At 34.7% G+C, this 18798-nt stretch overlaps 1 protein-coding gene across 1 annotated transcript in view; it reads left to right on the forward strand.

Annotated features, from left to right (window-relative positions):
• Positions 1-18798, forward strand: part of LOC150101513 (cytochrome P450 2A3-like) — a 57740-nt gene that overhangs the window by 5425 nt on the left and 33517 nt on the right. The window contains exons 3-6 of the mRNA XM_090400818.1: positions 669-775; positions 10476-10765; positions 11937-12052; positions 12564-12819. Of these exons, the coding sequence (XP_090256944.1) occupies positions 669-775; positions 10476-10765; positions 11937-12052; positions 12564-12819 (769 nt within the window). The remainder of the gene's footprint in view (positions 1-668; positions 776-10475; positions 10766-11936; positions 12053-12563; positions 12820-18798) is intronic.

Here is an 18798-nt window from a genome sequence, read left to right on the forward strand (position 1 = left end):
CCATCGATTTGACGTAGAAAAGACATCGATTTGATGTCTTTTCGACCCAAGATCAAATTTCAACTGCACAATTATCCTCAAAATACCTAAACGTATATTTTAAGGTTAATTTATATACTTTTCTTTTCTTGGATAAGCCATTAAAAATAGAGGCAGGATTTTATGTGAATTTCCTCACAACGCACAGTGTGTGGAAGTGAGTATTACCTTGGGTGGGACTGAGAGACAGGGTCTCAGCAATGTCGAAAAACTCCCTTCTAGAGAGCAAACATCAAACTTTTACAAGTCACTTTAGGCATCCAGTAAGCAAACTGGTGGGCTCACACCGGACGATGAAAGTCATTTTCGCGTAAGATGTATTACTAATTAAATGTTTGTTGTTATTGTTAATATTACTATTTACATTGTTTGTCTGTAATTTTTGTAGATTCTTAAGGTAATCACTTACTTACTTACTGTCCTCTTCCGTCGGTGACGGGTTGAATCTTCTGTTTCCACAACAACTTCCAGGAGTCCCTTAAGTAATGTAAACATAAAATCTGAACTTTACAAAAATAAGAGAAATGTGTTGTAATTTATTTATCCAGTAAAATGAATAAATCAACAAAATAAAATAAAACACTTAAAATTATTATACTTCAATTTCTGTGTAAAATATTTGTTACCAGATTTTGCTACTGAGAACGGCATTGAATGGCAGGAGCAGAGAAGATTTGCTATCCACGTGCTCAGAGATTTAGGAGTTGGGAAAGGACAAATGGAGGAATTTATAAAGGTAACAAGAAAAATAATAATATAAAAGTTCTATGGCTATTTTTTAAATAATATAACTAAATCAGTCACGAATAGGAAAAGAAACTTGATATAGACAAAGAATCGGTCCATATGATCCACAGAACATTGGTAACCACAATGGGATAAGAAGTATTAACTTTGCATGGTACAGAAAACTTACAATCAGTACCACATATTTTACAAGAAGAAACATCCTTAAACGAACTTGCTTCTACCCAAAGTGGCTGTAACTAAATAGACCAAATAATATATAATAAAATATACCACTAACCAATAGACACAAGACACACATAAGAATCGTCCTTACATACAGAGAAGCTAATACAGATACTGATAATTATCTCAAATGGTACATTCCAAGATAAGACTTTCTGTCAAATGGAGAATTTGACAGAAAGTTAACAAAAATATAAATTCTAATCGATTATAATATAATATAATATAATATCAAAAAATGTGATGTAAACCTACGAAGACAAAATGCAGAAAAGATAAAGAAGGAAATGTAATACTCCATCCCTCCTCCTCCTTAGAGAGGAGGAGGGATGGAGTATTATATATATATATATATATATATAAGGTTTATATATATATATATATATATATATATATATATATATATATATATATATATATATATATATATATATATATATATATATATATATATATATATATATATAAACTTATATATAAATTTATATATTTATATATATAAATTTATATATATATATAAATTTATATATATATATAAATTTATATAAATATATAAATATATATATATATATACATATATATATATATATATATATATATATATATATATATATATAAATATATAAATATATATATATATATATATATATATATATATATATATATATTATTTTTTTTTTTTTTTTTCAAATGTCAAATAATACTTTATTATCTGTCAAATAAATTATATACATATACATACTGTTTATATAATACATATAATACACATATTTATGTAATACATACAATTTAATATAATTGCATACAATTGAAAAGATAATACTACAATTTTTCATTTGTGGTTCAATTCCAATTTGTCACATACTTTGTACAGTGCACAAGTCATATAGTTCAACGATTCGTGTGTGATTAGTAGTAATAACGATTTTAGTAATAGTTTATAATCAGTTATAGTTCAGTTACACAGATATTTTTTATTTTATTTTTTTTTTTATTTTTTTTATTTTTATTGTAAACATAACAATCTTATATACAGGATTAACCGGTTTTTGGTTTTCTCTGCAGTCAGACAGAGAGGTTACATGCTCATACTCTTGTTGAGGTATGTTACATCGAAGTCACTTATAAGGCTAATTACATTTTTTTTTTTTTTTTTTTTTTTTTTTTTTAATAAATTAAAGCCATTAAGAGTTATTTTAACATGATAACATAAGATCTTGTTTTAACATAAGAACATAAATGTGGAAGAACAGAAGTTACTATTGCACAATATTATCTATTAACATGAGAGTGCCAGCTGATTAACTTTCGCACTGTTAAGCACAACAATCCTTCTTTCTTCCCCCTTTCTTTTTTTTTGGGGGGGGGGGGTAAAGGTATCACTTCTATGCTGGAAAGTGGATTATAATGCAGTCGCCCTGCTCAGCCATTAGTTGATTCCGTGGATTCCATTCTTGGTGGAAAAGATCTAAGGTGTTGTTTTCCCTATGGTGGTGATGTTCGTGTAGGATCCGACATCTCACCTTTTGTTGGAAGGCTGCAGTGAGTTGGTCAGTTGCCTCTCTCTGTGAAGTTGCTGTGCTGTCTGGTCTTGTATGTCTGAGGTAGAAGTTGTATATTATCGCTTTTGCGGTGATGAAAAGGTAATTGCAGAATGAATGGTTATTTGGCTCCACATGGACGAGATTGAAATATTCCTCTTCTGTATGAAGATTACCACAGGTAAGAGCTGCCGTTTCCCGAGTCAAACTGATTAATTTAGTGTTGACTGGGCATTCCAAGTAGACATGCCGGACCATTCCTAATTGGTAGCAGAAGAGGCAGTTATCTGAGACGTTTGAGTTAAATTTTCGTAATATAGTAGGAGTAGGTAATATATTATGCCACATTCTCCACTGAATATCTGCGTCAGGTTTGATGGCTCTTGTGCGATATGGTAGATCCCATTGAAATAGTGTTTGATCAGATGATGCAGGATTTTCCATCAAAGTGCTTTGGTTTGACTGTTGTGTTAGGGTGCTGTAGATCTTGTTGGTGTTGCTGGGTGTAAGTTTCTCCCATGAGTTATTGGTTTTTATCAGAAAGATAGGCGCCAAAACTTCTGAGTTTGGAGGAATAAGCCCCGCTTCTGTTATGCTATCAGGAATAGCGGCTTGAAAAGCGGCCTTTACGGTGTCTATCTGCTCAGACTCATTCCCATATTCCAGGTTTTCGAGCGAATTTGGAAAGCGCCAGGTGAGGCTTGGAGAAAGAATGTCACCCAAGATCCTCACGTTTCGCCAGCTCCATGGAGGAAAGAAAAATTCTTTCTGAGTGATCGGGCTTCTTACCATCGTGTTGTGAAAGATGGGTTCCATGAGGATTTCAGGTAGGGATGCTGTCTTCACTGTGTGCTGGAGGTTTAGCTTCTTCCATCGTCGAAGGGCATCTTTGTAGAAGTTTGTTAAATTTACAGGCACTTGAGCTGTTGTCATTCTAAAGGTGGTGGAGAGAGAGAGTCCTCTAGTGGCAGAAGTGAAAATATACTCAGTGGTGCACTTGTGTGATATTTCCTGTTGTAGGGCATTTATGAGAAATCGAGCGCGGAACGTTGTTATCCTGTTGTCAATGGAGACCAACTTTTGTCCTCCATCTTTGAGAGAAGTACATAGCTGGGAGTAGGAAAGCCAGTTTGTTTTATTCCATATGAATCGATATATGGTTTACTTTATTCGTTTGATGAATTGAACTGGTGGCGTAAGGATCTTTAGTGTATGCCAAAGGACACTGGTGGCTATTTGGTTAACGATTATTGTTCTCCCTCTTGTGGAGGCAGAGGCTCGTATTGCTGCCCACTTTCCTAGAACTTGCTTGAAACGCTTGTTTAGTGTTTCCCAGTTCTTATCCACATAAGAGGGTGTGTTTCCTAGGTAAATCCCCAGGTATTTGTTTCCCTCTGTGGACCAGGTACCAGACATTGGGGAATCGGTTCGGTTTTTCCATTTGCCACACCACAGTCCTATGGTTTTATGTGTGTTTAGTTTGGCTCCTGAGGCTGCCTGATATTGTTGGTATGCCATTTGTATGTTATGAAAGTCCTCTTCTTTGCGGGCTATGATTGTAACATCATCAGCATATGCTGTCAGGGTTATGGTTTGGTAGGGCAGTTTAGGGCGGAATGCTTTGAGCAGCATGCTGAGTCTACACAGAAAGGGTTCGATGGCAATTGTGTAAAGAGGACCGGAGAGTGGACAGCCTTGTTTAATACCTCTGCTGTATGGTGCAGTTATGGTAAGCCTGTTGTTTATTTTCATGCAAAACTGTGCCTTGGCATACAACATTTTAATAGAGTGAATGATGCCTGAGCCAAAGCCAAATGCTTTCAAGCAGTTGAAGAGGTAAAGGTGTTCAACGCGGTCGAAAGCTTTTTCTTGGTCTAGTGTTACAAGACCCATTGTTTCACTGTTGTTGTTCGCTATGCTTATGAGATCCCTTATGAGATGTAAGTTTTCGTGGATAGATCTTCCAGGGATGGAATAGCTCTGATGCCTATTTATTATTTCGCTCAGAGCGGGTTTAAGTTTGTTGGCAATGGCTTTGGATATAATTTTGCAGTCGGTGTTTGTGATAGAGATGGGTCTCCAGTTTCCTAGTTTCGTCGCGTCTCCTTTCTTTGGAATGAGTTTGATAACTGATGTTGTCATATTGAGTGGAAAGCCATTGGTATTCGCTTCGACAAATACTCTGTAGAGGATAGGTCCAAGCTGTTCCCAGAAGGACTGATAAAATTCAGTGGTGAGCCCGTCTATGCCAGGAGATTTATCTTTAGGTAAGGAGGTGCAGGCAGTTTTCAGATCGTGTAACGTGATAGGGAGGTCTGTGTTACTCCTTGTTGTTGGTGAGAGTCTTTTCACATCGGAGAGAATTTTATTCGTGGCCTCCATAGATGTTGGGTTGGCTTGGTACAAATTTTTGTAGTACTGTAGTACTGGCCCCTAGATAGATAGATAGATAGATAGATAGATAGATAGATAGATAGATAGATAGATATTGCTACGCGTTGTGCAGAAGAAATCATTCAATTTACACATAAGAGAAATAAAAACAGATATTCGATAATATGTGTAAATATGCCATAAAGAAAAGTAATGAGACCAGGTTAAAGTGATATAAAAGCCATTACCGTGAAAACTATAACCTGCAGAAATTTATCAGCTGGAATAATGAGTACAGAAGGAAGACTGCAAGGAATAAAATTAAGTGATAAAATTGAAAATAATACAAAAACGCAAAGAGTTCCTTTATACGCAGTGGAATGCTTAAAATGGAATATAAACCACACGCGAATTCTATATAGCAGCCAAGGAGATTATTATCGAAAAAAAAATAAAAGAAAGAAAGAAAGAATGAAACTGTTCAGGAATACAAGCAGTATTTTGGAGATCGCTAAAACGATCATCACTACTGCCATCAGATGAAAACCTTAAACCAGAGGTACAATGTTAGGAAGAAAATGTTGAATAAGGAATATTTCAGGAACCACCTCTGAATGAAGTTTGTTGTTAAAACACTAAAAATATTAAGGAAAAATTAAATTGCAGCAGAACTCCTCGATGGCTATCACTTCTGTCTGGGAACACCTTAGGCAGAAGTATCTAACAGACATCTATGAATTTATGAAGATAATGCAGCAAAAAGAAAAATACTATTTGACAGAATCGAGACATTCTGTGCCACACTTCAAAAAAAATGAGACAAGCAACATTACTACCAGTACCTACAGAAGTATATGTACACTGATCCGGAAAAGAATTAATGTATTGGTTTAAAATACCCTTTGAGACTTTCACTGCAATTTCTGCAAGCGAAAGTTGAATGATTATATTTTTGCCCACCGGGAATTGTTTGAGAAACATTAGAAATTTAATAAGAAGTATAGCTAGTATTTGTGGACTATAAACAAGACATTTTAGAATACCGCAAAAGTATATGAATATGATATTACTATGCCGCCAGATCCTCTGCTAGGTACGTTTCCTACAAGAGCATTCAAGTGTTGCAATAAAATCTGAACTTTGTCATTGAGATGCCCAACACGGATCTAGTGTTGGTAAAAGTCATTAGAAATCTAAATGAAAAATAAATAAATAAATATAAAGGAGGATGGAATGGGAAGGACATCCTACTGACTTATGCTAATGTCATCGTTATCTTTGGAGACGCCCTTCAGGATATTATACAAACTACAATTAATTAAGTCAGGTTAGACGGTTTAGTAAATAAACCAGGAAAAATGTGTGCATTTCAAGGATCCGTGACCGAACAAATGTGGTTACAACTTTAATCTATCAGTAACTCATTTACAACATTCAGCACATACAAACACATCTATAAAGTGCATATAGCGGCATTCAATGTTCAAAATGTCCCCATTTTTCCCTCACTCACGTCCGATGTTTGTGGGGCCACATATTGAAGGCAGCACGCACAACATCCAAAGGAAACGCTGCCACTGCTAGCAACAAATCGACCTTCAGACTGGCGATGATGGAATGTCGTTTGTGCAGGTTACTCTCTCAAGCTCCGAAAACAATTTGAAGTTCCAACAGATTGAGATCGAGATTTCCAGACGGCCGATCAGATGGCAATATGTGGTCGGGAACATTCGCCTCCAACCGCTGTTAACAGTGTGGTCTTCAAAAGGACACAGCGCCTTGTGTACAGGCACTGAGTTCTTTTGAATCGTTCCCTGCCTACAGTTAAACAAGGTGTTGTTTAGGAGTCGTGCCGTAGATTACAACACGGTGTTTTGATATACTTCGGCGCAGATTTTGACTCCTTTCTTGCATAAATGCAACGTGGATAACCCATGATACGTCAATTCCCCCCCCCCGCTTCTGCCATCAAACTATCAGTAACACGGCGTGATGACCTCGGAAAATATAGGGTAAACCTACGACTATTCGGGGCTATATTATTATTATTACTTGACAGCTCCAGGGGGTCCAAATTCTAATAGAGGGAGGACACCTACTCTATGGAGAGAGGGAGGACACCTACACTTACGAGGTTAGGGCGCAAGCTGTTGCGTCCTAACGCTGGGTGGACGACATGTTCTTTGGAGGCCACTCGTCTTCTGTATCGTTAATCGTTCGATACACAAACATCTTATTGATCCCGAGTGGTTTTAGCGTAATGAAAATAAGAGGGGAGGCAGCATTCCAACCTTGTGAAGTGCTATTACAACGACATAGATCACATTATCTCTCCACTGCATGTTAACCCGCACAGCTAGACAACTCCCTCCACCTCTCTCTCTACTGATAAACACGCGAATGTTGGCTGCGCACAGCGCCACTCACAGAACCAGGTTCGTGCAATTCTGTTGGCAGCGCTGGGAGTTCGTTATTTTTTTATTTTTATGGCATAAAGACATCAAATGTCATACTCCATGAAGCAGCATACAGCGGTACGTATGGTAAACGGTTACTAGGACAATCACAAATATCCATGTCCCTGGTGGAATTCTAACCCGCAGCCTCTTGGCTGGAGAGCAGATACAGCAACCACTCGGTCAACAAGGACAGCAGCAGCGCGGAGGCTGTGACAATATTTATGGCAAGACTGTGTATATCTTTGAGCAAGCGAATAATTTAACTATCGAAGAATGAGCATTAACTGCTACAATAATATTCATACACAGGTATAGGAGAGAAATGAGTCATTTGTGGAATTTAAAAATTTTTAATTTCTGATTTTTAATAACGTCAGTTGTTAAATTTTTTTTAAATAACTGATCTTCCTGATGACATTTCCTTCCAGCTCCAGATCTGTCTCCTGGCTGCCATCCGCGTTGCAACACATATACTCTGTCTTACTTCTGCTCAGTCTCATATCCCTCTATTCCAGTGCTTTCCTCCAACTTTCCAGTTTAGCTGCCACTTGATTCTGCACATAGTTCGATGTAATCTGCATACAACATAGTCCAAGACGCATCTTCTCTCTCCTCCTCCGTCACCACCTGCATCACAATATTAAACAGGAATAGACTTAATTCTGACCCTTAATGCAAGCCAACTGTCACTGGAAAGCTTTCTGCCTCTCCCAGGCAGGTTCCAAACTCTTGTCTTCACGTTTCTGTACATCTGCACCAGCCTGACATATTTCTCCGGTACCTTCTTCTCCCTCAGACACCTCCAGACTTCTTGCCTTGGCACTCTATCATACGCTTTCTCATTAATAAATACCAGATGTAGCTCCCGTTGCTTCTCTCGAAACTTTTTCATCATCTGCACTAAAAATATAAAAGATACACTAGTGGCCAAAATTACGGAAACTTTTTAGAAAAAGTGTAGTTTTGAGGTTTGATGGCTCATAACACCACTTTTTTTGGTGTAATACCATAAAATTATATATCAATGGAAAGATAATTTAATCAAGAATATAATGCAATAACATTTATGAAAGATTTTGTTTTATTAGAACAGCAGTTATAAAGGAGAAAAGTGAAACACATAGAAAAAATGAGATATACAAAAATTCTCATAATGTGAGTTAATACTTAGTTGGGTAATCTTTATCGTTAATCTTTAGCGTTAATGTTATAATATGAAACCAATATTGAATTATTGATTCTATTAATTGGGTTTTATTGGTGGGTTGCTTCTGACTAACAAGTTTCTTCAGTTGGCTTCATAGATTTTCGATCGGTTAAGGTCTGAGCTATTCCCAGGCCATTCCAGCAGTGGAATATGATTATATTGAAACCACTTTCTGCACAAAGCAGCAACATGACATGGAGCTGAATCCTGTTGAAATATAAATGCTTCATTATCTTGGAAAAGATCACGTGCGGAAGGCTTCAGTTTGGGCTCAAGTATTTCATTTATGTATTTTTGGGCATTCATATTCCCATTAATCATGCAAATTCTGCTCGTACCTTTTGATGTCATACAACCCCAGAATCATAACACTAAGTGGGTGTTTCACGGTAGGTGTAATGCAATCAGGTGCAAATCTTCTCCGATTCTTCTCCTTACGTATTTCATGCCATCACTACCAAACAGGGAGATTTTGGTCTCATCACTCCAAATAACACTAACACTGTCCCATTGTTCCGCTGTCCAGTTAACATGGGCCCAGTTTAATCTTTTCAACCTTTGTTTGAGAGATAAAAATGGATTTTTTCGTGGAATTATAGCATTTAGACCAAATTCCACGAAAAAATCCGTGGAATTTTTTCGTGGAAAAAATTTTGAGCGCCGGACAGTCCTTGCACTCAACTTCGCATTGTATTGCGCCATTTCATCTTGTATACACCTAGATGATTTTCTTCTGTCACGTAGGCCCAGTCTCTCAATTCTTCTATCATCACTTGCTGTTCTGTACCTTTTCCTGCCTTTACCAGTCTGGTTTTTAAGTGACCTGGTCTCTTTATACCTCTTCAAAAATTTAGAAATGCCACCTTTGGTTAAGTTTCCACCAATTTTTCTTCGACTTTCTTCATAAGTGTAGCCTTGTTCACTTAATAGTACTATTTTACATTGCTTTCTGGTCACCCAGAAAGCAATGTAAAATCACATTGCTAGAAAGTACATTGCTTTCTAGGTGACCAACTCTTTGCGCCATTTCTTTAATTTTATTACATTTTACAAGCTCACTAAATGAAAGAACCCCCCAAAACCGAACCAACTTGATAGCAATCACATAATACGCTGACAAATGTCCTCCTCTCAGCTCCAATATATGACATCAATAGCTGAATACTACTGTGACCTTACTGGCTCATTGCCAAAACAAGCTGACACCTGATTGGCTCTCTAAACACTCATGCTCAAAGGCTAGGTTCAAATGAATGAAAGCTACTTCATATTAGCTTAAGCAAGTTGTGCTCCTTTTTTCTGGTTACTTGGCCATAACTTTTCATAGAATACAGATAATTGAACAAACTTTGCATTACTTTCTTGATTAAATTACCTTTCCATTGATATAATTTTATGATATTACACCAAAATATGTGGTGTTATGAGCTATCAAATCTCAAAAATATAAAGTAATGGCCATAAAATAGTGGCCATGAATTTTGGAAACCAAAAGGTTTCCAAAATTCATGGCCACTAGTGTAGCATGTATATAGTATATTATCTTATATAGTATTATCTTATATAGTAGAAATACATATTATTTAAATTAAGGGATATCCCTTAATTTAAATAATTTTATGTCGCCGAATTGAAGCCTTTGGCTCTTCATATATTTTTAATTATTTTAGTAAGAAAAACATATATTTGTACCATATAAGATATAGTAGAAATATATATATGGCGCCAGTCGAGAGATACGACAGCCAACCATTAACGATTATTAAGTAAAGAGAAATTAAAGTCAAATCATGATAGTGGAATACGTAGTATAACAAAAAGGCGCAGCCGACAAAATACTAAACGTATAACCATAGTTTTTACAGTGGTTTCTTTCTTTTATAGGATGAATTATGCGCTTTTATTAAAGTTGTCGAAAGTTTTGATGGAAAACCATGTGACATGACAAGTTACCTTCTTCGCAGTGCTGCCAACAACATCACTACTCTAATCTACGGAAGGCACACAGATGAAGAACTCCTGAAAAAACTGATCAAGCAGTTTGCTGTTTCAAACGAAGATTTCTCCATGTTTGCTGCTGCCACCTTTTTCCCATGGCTGAGGCCCCTTATAATTAAAGTTATCTGTTGGTTACCATTCATTAAAAGCTACCTGAGACTTATAAAGTATATTGAGTAAGCAATTTCAATATTTGTATTTGTATTTTTAATTATTTGCCATTTTTATTTCTCCATTTATTTATTTTTACCAAAATATTGCCCTCAAGGAGTTCGATGATCTGCAGCTACCAATTAATTCAACTTCATAGAAATCCAGGTCTTCCCAGTATGAAGATTGAAAAATATAGCTTACATTTAAAAGTCCTTATGAAGAATCTTAGTGCAATATTCATACATGGAAAAGATGTAGTTTTTGATATTATAGGCTGTAAAAGAAAAAGAAGAAGAAGAGAAAATTGAACTTTCATGTTCTAGGTTCATTCACTGATTAAATCAAATATATTTTAGTATACATAAGATGACTAATAATAGGAGCTGGACAGTCGGAAGAATATAATGTTTCGAACGAGCATTTAAAAATAATTTCCTCATTCCAAAAATTTTAAAAAAATTAAAAAAAAAAGAAACGCTTATGTTGCTTTCATTATCGTTTCAAGAATAAATATTATCTTTTTCTTCTTCTTTTCTTCAAGAATTAGGCATTTGCCTGTTCTAGCTTCACTGGTTTTTCCATCTTTTCACTGGTCTTCCTCTCTCTCTCTCTCTCTCTCTCTCTCTCTCTCTCTGTCTCTCTTTCTCCCTCCTATGATGTAAATCTATCCATCTCTTTTGGTGACCGATATCTTTCCATCCTAATTAGTTTAGACATCTTGAGATGTCTGAATCGTCAAACCACATTCGGAAATCTCAAGATTTCCTAATGTGGTCTGTCGATTATGTAAAAAAAAAAAAAAAAACCTCAGTTCACAAGGATAACAATGCAATTTAAGTTTATAAATGAGCGATTTGGGAGGCAGTTTAAAATTAAAATTAAATAAATCGAATTGCATATTTAATAAAAATTATTAAAGTGAGTATAAAGGAAACTAGCTGATCATTTGAATCAATTACCAACAAAATAGGCGAATACATGTTGAACAAATAGCACACGAAAGGCTAAGAGGGTTGATGACGTAGTCTTGACTTCAACCTTTATGTGTAGCTTTATTTCCGCAAGACTAATAATTTGATGCACATAAGCATAACTGTGAAGAGTATAGTTAAAATACAAATAAATATTTCATTACCAGTTACAAGTGGTTAAATATTTTAATAATTGCTATTTTATTTATTTATATTTTTGTAGAAATAAAAGCGAATCTATTAAAAAGAACATAGATCCGAACAACGTCAGCAGTTACATAGAAAGATTTTTACTAGAAATGAATTCACGAAAAAGTGAATCAAACAGTACTTTTAACGGTAAGTGTTTCTTGAATAGTCATTGAATCAGCATATTTGTTTCATTTTATTTTGTTATTAGCTTATTATCATTACTAATTTCAGAATTAATAGTAACTAACAGTTAGAGGTATTAATAAACGTTAGGTAAAGTATAATAATTGAAATAACGGCTTCACACATATAATGGGAGAAGGAGAATGTAGAAGAATTGGCTACAAATTTAAATTATGAACACAAGAAATAGTCACACAGTATGTCTACACTATACTATAGTATACGCAAACTGTATGACTCGCGTCCCGATCGTAGCTGTTCAAGTAGAAGGAAACACTAATACAGCTTGTACAACTGCGACCGAGACATGTGATACGATCAGCATACGAATGCAACAAAATTTAAATTATGTTCTTGTGCATAATTTAAATTGTGTGACCAGTTCTTCAGCCTTCTCTCTGAATGAAGCCTTCTCTTTATCAGAAGACTGAATTTTAGACAAAGCATATATATAAACACTCTTTTTTTTCCTTAGATGCCTTGTTAGTAGGAAATATAATGGGATTTTTTGGTGCGGAGACAGATACCACCACAGTCTCAATTATATGGAATCTTTTAACAATGGCAGCATATCCTGATGTTCAGAAACGCGTGCAGAATGAAATTGATGATATTATCGGCAGGGAAAGGATGCCATCATGGGAAGATCGCCTTCGTCTTCCTTATACGCAAGCCACACTATTAGAAGTCTCCAGATGGCAGACGACAATTCCATTGAATCCACACAGAGCGTAGGTTTTTATTAAAGCTTTACGTATTATTCTAAATGGTAGATTAGCAACTGCCTCACTTTCTGAATATATATATACTGATGATGTGTATATATATATATATATATATATATATATATATATATATATATATATATATATATATATATATATATATATATATATATATATATATATGGTGCATGAATTTTATTATAAATGAAAAACCTCCATGGTATTTATTATTAGGAAACTAGCAAACCTTCTGGAATTTTCACTGGAGCTTTAAGCTATGCATGGAGCCAAGTATACAAAGCTTACTTACAAGTTGAGACTTGCAAGTAAGCAGTTACTAATGATGTATATGAATCGATGGGAGCAAGTATGTTGATATGGTCAATGCATGATTGTGTTAGTGAAATGTTGAGTATTTCTTCTCTTGTTGGGGAGTTTATGGCAGGGTTTATGTTGTACTGATTTAGTAGATATCAAGGATGTGTGTTAGCGTTTGAAGAAGCATGGTGAAGAGTATTTATGTTAATGTTTCCTATTAGGATGATCCTATGTGTTTTACGGGGTTCAATGGCGTTTAGCCATGATTCTAAATCATGCAGAAAGCTGAATGGATTATTATCGGAGTATGTATATCATGTTTATTGTGTATTTGATGCTATGTTTTTCGCTGTTTGGGTTTCAAAAATTAGTGGTCCCGCATGTTCGAAATGAGTTTATTTTTCGGTCACACTGTACTTTTCTTACATCAATGCTACGATGCCACCTCCTCTTTTGTTTGGTCTGAATAGGTCGTAGGTTTGGTAATTATTAATGTTTAATGCGTAAATTTCTGTGTCGTTTATTGGAACTTCTGCCAGTATAATTGCATCTATTTTTGTCAAGATGTAGTTGAGTAATGTTATCAATGTAAGTCAGTGTTTCTTGATATACTTCTTATGTTTTTGTGTATGATAGTCAAGTCGGTATTGGTGGAAATGTTGTCTGTATATTTCTTCAAAGAGTCAAAGACCTTGAAGTTTATGTTGTCTAACTGGATATGTTCGCCTAGATTTGAGATCTCCATTATATAGTTTTAGAGTGATTTTAAATCTTGTTCTTAAGGATGTGGAGAGTTAATGTTTTATAATGGTAGGCTGTGTAAGTGTCGGATTCTTTTGCAATTGTGTAAACTCGAGTGTTTTCATTGTATCTCAAAAAATCTGTGAATCCTTAGTCCACAGGAACTTGTAGTTTTTCTCTGTTTTAGTTTTCCTTGCTTGGTATAAAAATATTTTGAAGTATGGAGTCCAGTGTTCAGATATATACATTGGTGTTGATAGTTTCTTGTCAGTTAGGATCGATGATGTCGGCCTTGCTTTCTTGCTTGCTACAAGAATTTGGTCTCTCAGACTTCTGCTGGTAAAACGAGCGATGATTAGTGGTAGTCTCTCTCTCTCTCTCTCTTTTTTGTGGGCCTCAGTTAATAAAGGCGATGTTTGTGGTTGTGACTGGAATGCCAATTTTGGTGCCGATTAGTTGCACTATGTTGCTTAAGTCTTCTGTCTTTTCTTTTGGTATTCCTATTTGAAGTTCTTTTTTTCGTTCTTTTTGAAGTATATGTTCGATTTGGCATTTCAGGTTGTTTTCCACTTTCTGCAATTCTTCATTTTCGCGCTTAAGGCTTTCTTGTGTTTCTATCGCTACAGTTAATTTCGTCATCATTTCTCGCACAGTTCCTAACATTTCTTCAATGTCACAGTTATTATACTGTATGTAATGTTCATACTCCTCAAAGTTTTTGTTAATTTGTTCCATGTGCGTATTTAGCAAGTCTTTAACCATGAATTTGAATGAATCAAAGTTATCTGTAATTTTAGGATAATAATAATAATAATAATGATAATAATTTTTTATTGAGCTCTCAAATATTTACATATGTATATAATTACATCTTGAGTAACATTCAGATTATTATTTTACAAAGTTCAGCACTAAGTGCCACATATATTTTTCACAATGATGAGATTTCAATAATAGTAATGATAACATTACTTTTTTTTGCTATTTTTTAAAACAACAATCACAGTAATAATTTACAATTTTATAGTTCAGAGTTACACAAGTTAAATAATATTACATGCTGCAGTTTACTTTTTTTTCTTCCAAAGTTTGAGAAAGTGTGATTATACACAGTATTTGCACATATGCAATTAAAGTATTATATTTTCTAATTCTCACAAACATACGAAGTCTCATTATTTACATAATTTTTAATAATAATAATATTTTATTACATTATTTTTTCATGATACATATAATATTATATTAATGATATTATCACATAATTTTTTAATAATAATAATCATTTTTATTGATTTCTAAAATATGTATACATATATAATGATCATCTTGAGTAACATTCCAACTTATAATTTTTACAAAATTCATCACTAAGTGCTGCACATATGGTTAATTTTCTACATTGGATTTCAATTAAAAATTTTAATAATACTTTTTGCCTCTATATTATGTATTTATAACACATGCTCTTCTAATATTAACAATGAAGATTGTACAGAAATTTCTATATAATGCATGACTAATATAATAATGTTAATATTTTTTTAAACATTTTATTATGTCTCAGATAAATTGCATATATAGATACAGTAATAATTATATATACACGTGTGTAGGGAGGAGACTTCTTAGTACTTCCAGGGTAACAAATGGCAATGCTGTAGTCAATGAAGTTTTAACTGAGGCTCGGCTATTGCCGTTACCCAGCCATGACTAGAGCTTTTTAGCTCAGTAACACTCCATCCACACAGATTTACTTCATTCAGATGACGGGATAAAGAGTCAAGGACTCAGTCCATCGCCCAGTTCTTATAAGAACTATATACACTTGTGTGTGTGTGTATATATATATATATATATATATATATATATATATATATATATATATATATATATATATATATATATATATATATATATATATATAATAACTCTTTACCTTTTTTGGATGTTATGCTTACACGATACTCTGAAAGATTAAAAATCTCTATGTACAGAAAACCTACGCATACCAATAGATATCTGCATAATCTTTCTCATCATTTTCCACCACAAAAACTTGGAATTATATCTACCTTAGGACACAGAGCACGTTCTCTCTTAAATGAACAAGATGAACTACAAAAAGAAATGAATCACCTCACTCTTATTTTTAAACAAAATGGATACTCTGAAAAAACAATTAAGAAACTTCTTCTGAACCCTCCTAAGCAGTGCACAACAGAGACTATTAATTTTAAAGGTAGCATCTCTATTCCATACATTAGCACAGTCTCTAAGAAAATAGCTAAAGTCCTTAAAAAATATAATATCAGGACCTTCTTCACCACACTTCCAAAAATCCGCTCTCTAATCAGCCATCCAAAACCTACTCATCACAACCTTAAGTACCCTGGAGTATATAAATTGTGGTGTGATTGCAATATCCCATACTTTGGTCAAACTAACAAATCTATTGAACAACGCATAGAAGAGCATAAGAGAGACATCTCATACAAAAGATCTCATGCAACTGCTTTATCCAGTCATGTTCTTTTTTCAAATAATCCTAATGATGACCAACAAAGCCACTCTGTATGCTGGAATAGATCAGAAAATATTTTTCGCTGTGAAGATGAGTTTGAAAGAAAAATCGTAGAATCACGGGAAATCCTACTGAACCCGGTCCACTTAAATAATAATTTAAGTTATAACATCCCAGATAGCCATGCTGCAGTTATTCAATATTGGCGTTCACGTGAACTTGCACGCACAATTGCAACAAACAATGGCACGCCAGTTGGAACAACTTGAAAAATACAACGTTTTTATGTATCGATTATGTGAGGCAATTTATACCTGTAATTTCCAGTTTGTTTATTTAAATAATTCAATGTTTATTAGTATTCCTTTCCTTTATAAATACCTGAAGAAGGCTGCTATATGCCGAAACTAGTAGTATTTATCATTAAAATCTTTATATGTTATCTCGGTCTTGGAGTCATTAAATCTATTTTTTGAAATGTATAACAACCGAGTAAAAACTAATCGCCACATATATATATATATATATATATATATATATATATATATATATATACATGTATATACATGTATATATATATATACATGTATATATATATATATACATATATATATATATATATATATATATATATATATATATATATATATATATATATATATATATATATATATATATATATATATAGGGTGTTCGGGATAAATTTGACATATTTATAATTAATTATATTTTTCCGTAAGTTACATGTATTAACACACACTTCTCTTCATTTAAAAGTTTGAACCCTTCTTCATTCATATACAAGATGTCAGAAAGGATGGATAGCTGGAACCCACCTGAATCATGGAAGAGAATAACTTGTATCATGATGATTCGTGCCCGCCATCAAAATAAGGATATTACGACTGCTGCCCAATGCTCCCTGAATACAGTAAAAACAATCAGGCATGAACTAGAGACTTGCAATGGTGACTACGAGGATGTAGCAAGAAGAAAGATCCCTAGCAGACGATCTGACTGCGTTCGTACAGCAGAATTCCTCGCAAATCTGCAGGAACAGGTGTTGAAGAACCCTGGCATTGGAATTCGGGCTTTGTTCGTGGAGTTGCTAACTGTAGTCAAGCCCTGGATAACAAGGGTAGCCAATGGTAGGCCGTATGTATGGCAGCAGGATTCGGCCCCTTGCCACACCTCTGGGAAAAGTCAAAAATGGTTGTCTGAAAATTTCTACGACTTCACCAGTCCAAATGTTTGGCCTCCAAACTCCCCAGACCTTAACCCCATGGATTATTTTGTATGGGGCGCAGTTGAAAAAGACACCAATCGCACTTCCAGTAATACAAAAGCCCAGTTAATGGATAAAATTAAAACAGTTTTTGCGGCCCTTCCCAGGGAGACTGTAGCATCAGCTTGTTCGAGGTTCCGAAGCAGAATTGAAGCTGTGATCGATGCTAATGGTGGTTATTTTGAGTAAATCTTGTTGATAGTATTGTAATTAACTCTGCCTGTAATGTTTTTTGTCAATTCATTAAATTTAATAGATCTAAAGAAGATTTTCTTTTTCCTTACGAAACTGTCAAATTTATCCCGAACACCCTGTATGTGTTATATATATGTACATATATATATATATATATATATATACAGGGTGTTCGGGATAAATTTGACAGTTTCGTAAGGAAAAAGAAAATCTTCTTTGTATCTATTAAATTTAATGAATTGACAAAAAAACATTACAGGCAGAGTTAATTACAATACTATCAACAAGATTTACTCAAAATAACCACCATTAGCATCGATCACAGCTTCAATTCTGCTTCGGAACCTCGAACAAGCTGATGCTACAGTCTCCCTGGGAAGGGCCGCAAAAACTGTTTTAATTTTATCCATTAACTGGGCTTTTGTATTACTGGAAGTGCGATTGGTGTCTTTTTCAACTGCGCCCCATACAAAATAATCCATCGGGTTAAGGTCTGGGGAGTTTGAAGGCCAAACATTTGGACTGGTGAAGTCGTAGAAATTTTCAGACAACCATTTTTGACTTTTCCCAGAGGTGTGGCAAGGGGCCGAATCCTGCTGCCATACATACGGCCTACCATTGGCTACCCTTGTTAACCAGGGCTTGACTACAGTTAGCAACTCCACGAACAAAGCCCGAATTCCAATGCCAGGGTTCTTCAACACCTGTTCCTGCAGATTTGCAAGGAATTCTGCTGTACGAACGCAATCAGATCGTCTGCTAGGGATCTTTCTTCTTGCTACATCCTCGTAGTCACCATTGCAAGTCTCTAGTTCATGCCTGATTGTTTTTACTGTATTCAGGGAGCATTGGGCAGCAGTCGTAATATCCTTATTTTGATGGCGGGCACGAATCATCATGATACAAGTTATTCTCTTCCATG

Source organism: Typopeltis vanoorti, chromosome 11, assembly GCF_054136105.1.
Source record: "Typopeltis vanoorti isolate ZY-2024b chromosome 11, IOZ_Tvanoo_1.0, whole genome shotgun sequence".
NCBI classification, from domain to species: domain Eukaryota; kingdom Metazoa; phylum Arthropoda; class Arachnida; order Uropygi; family Thelyphonidae; genus Typopeltis; species Typopeltis vanoorti.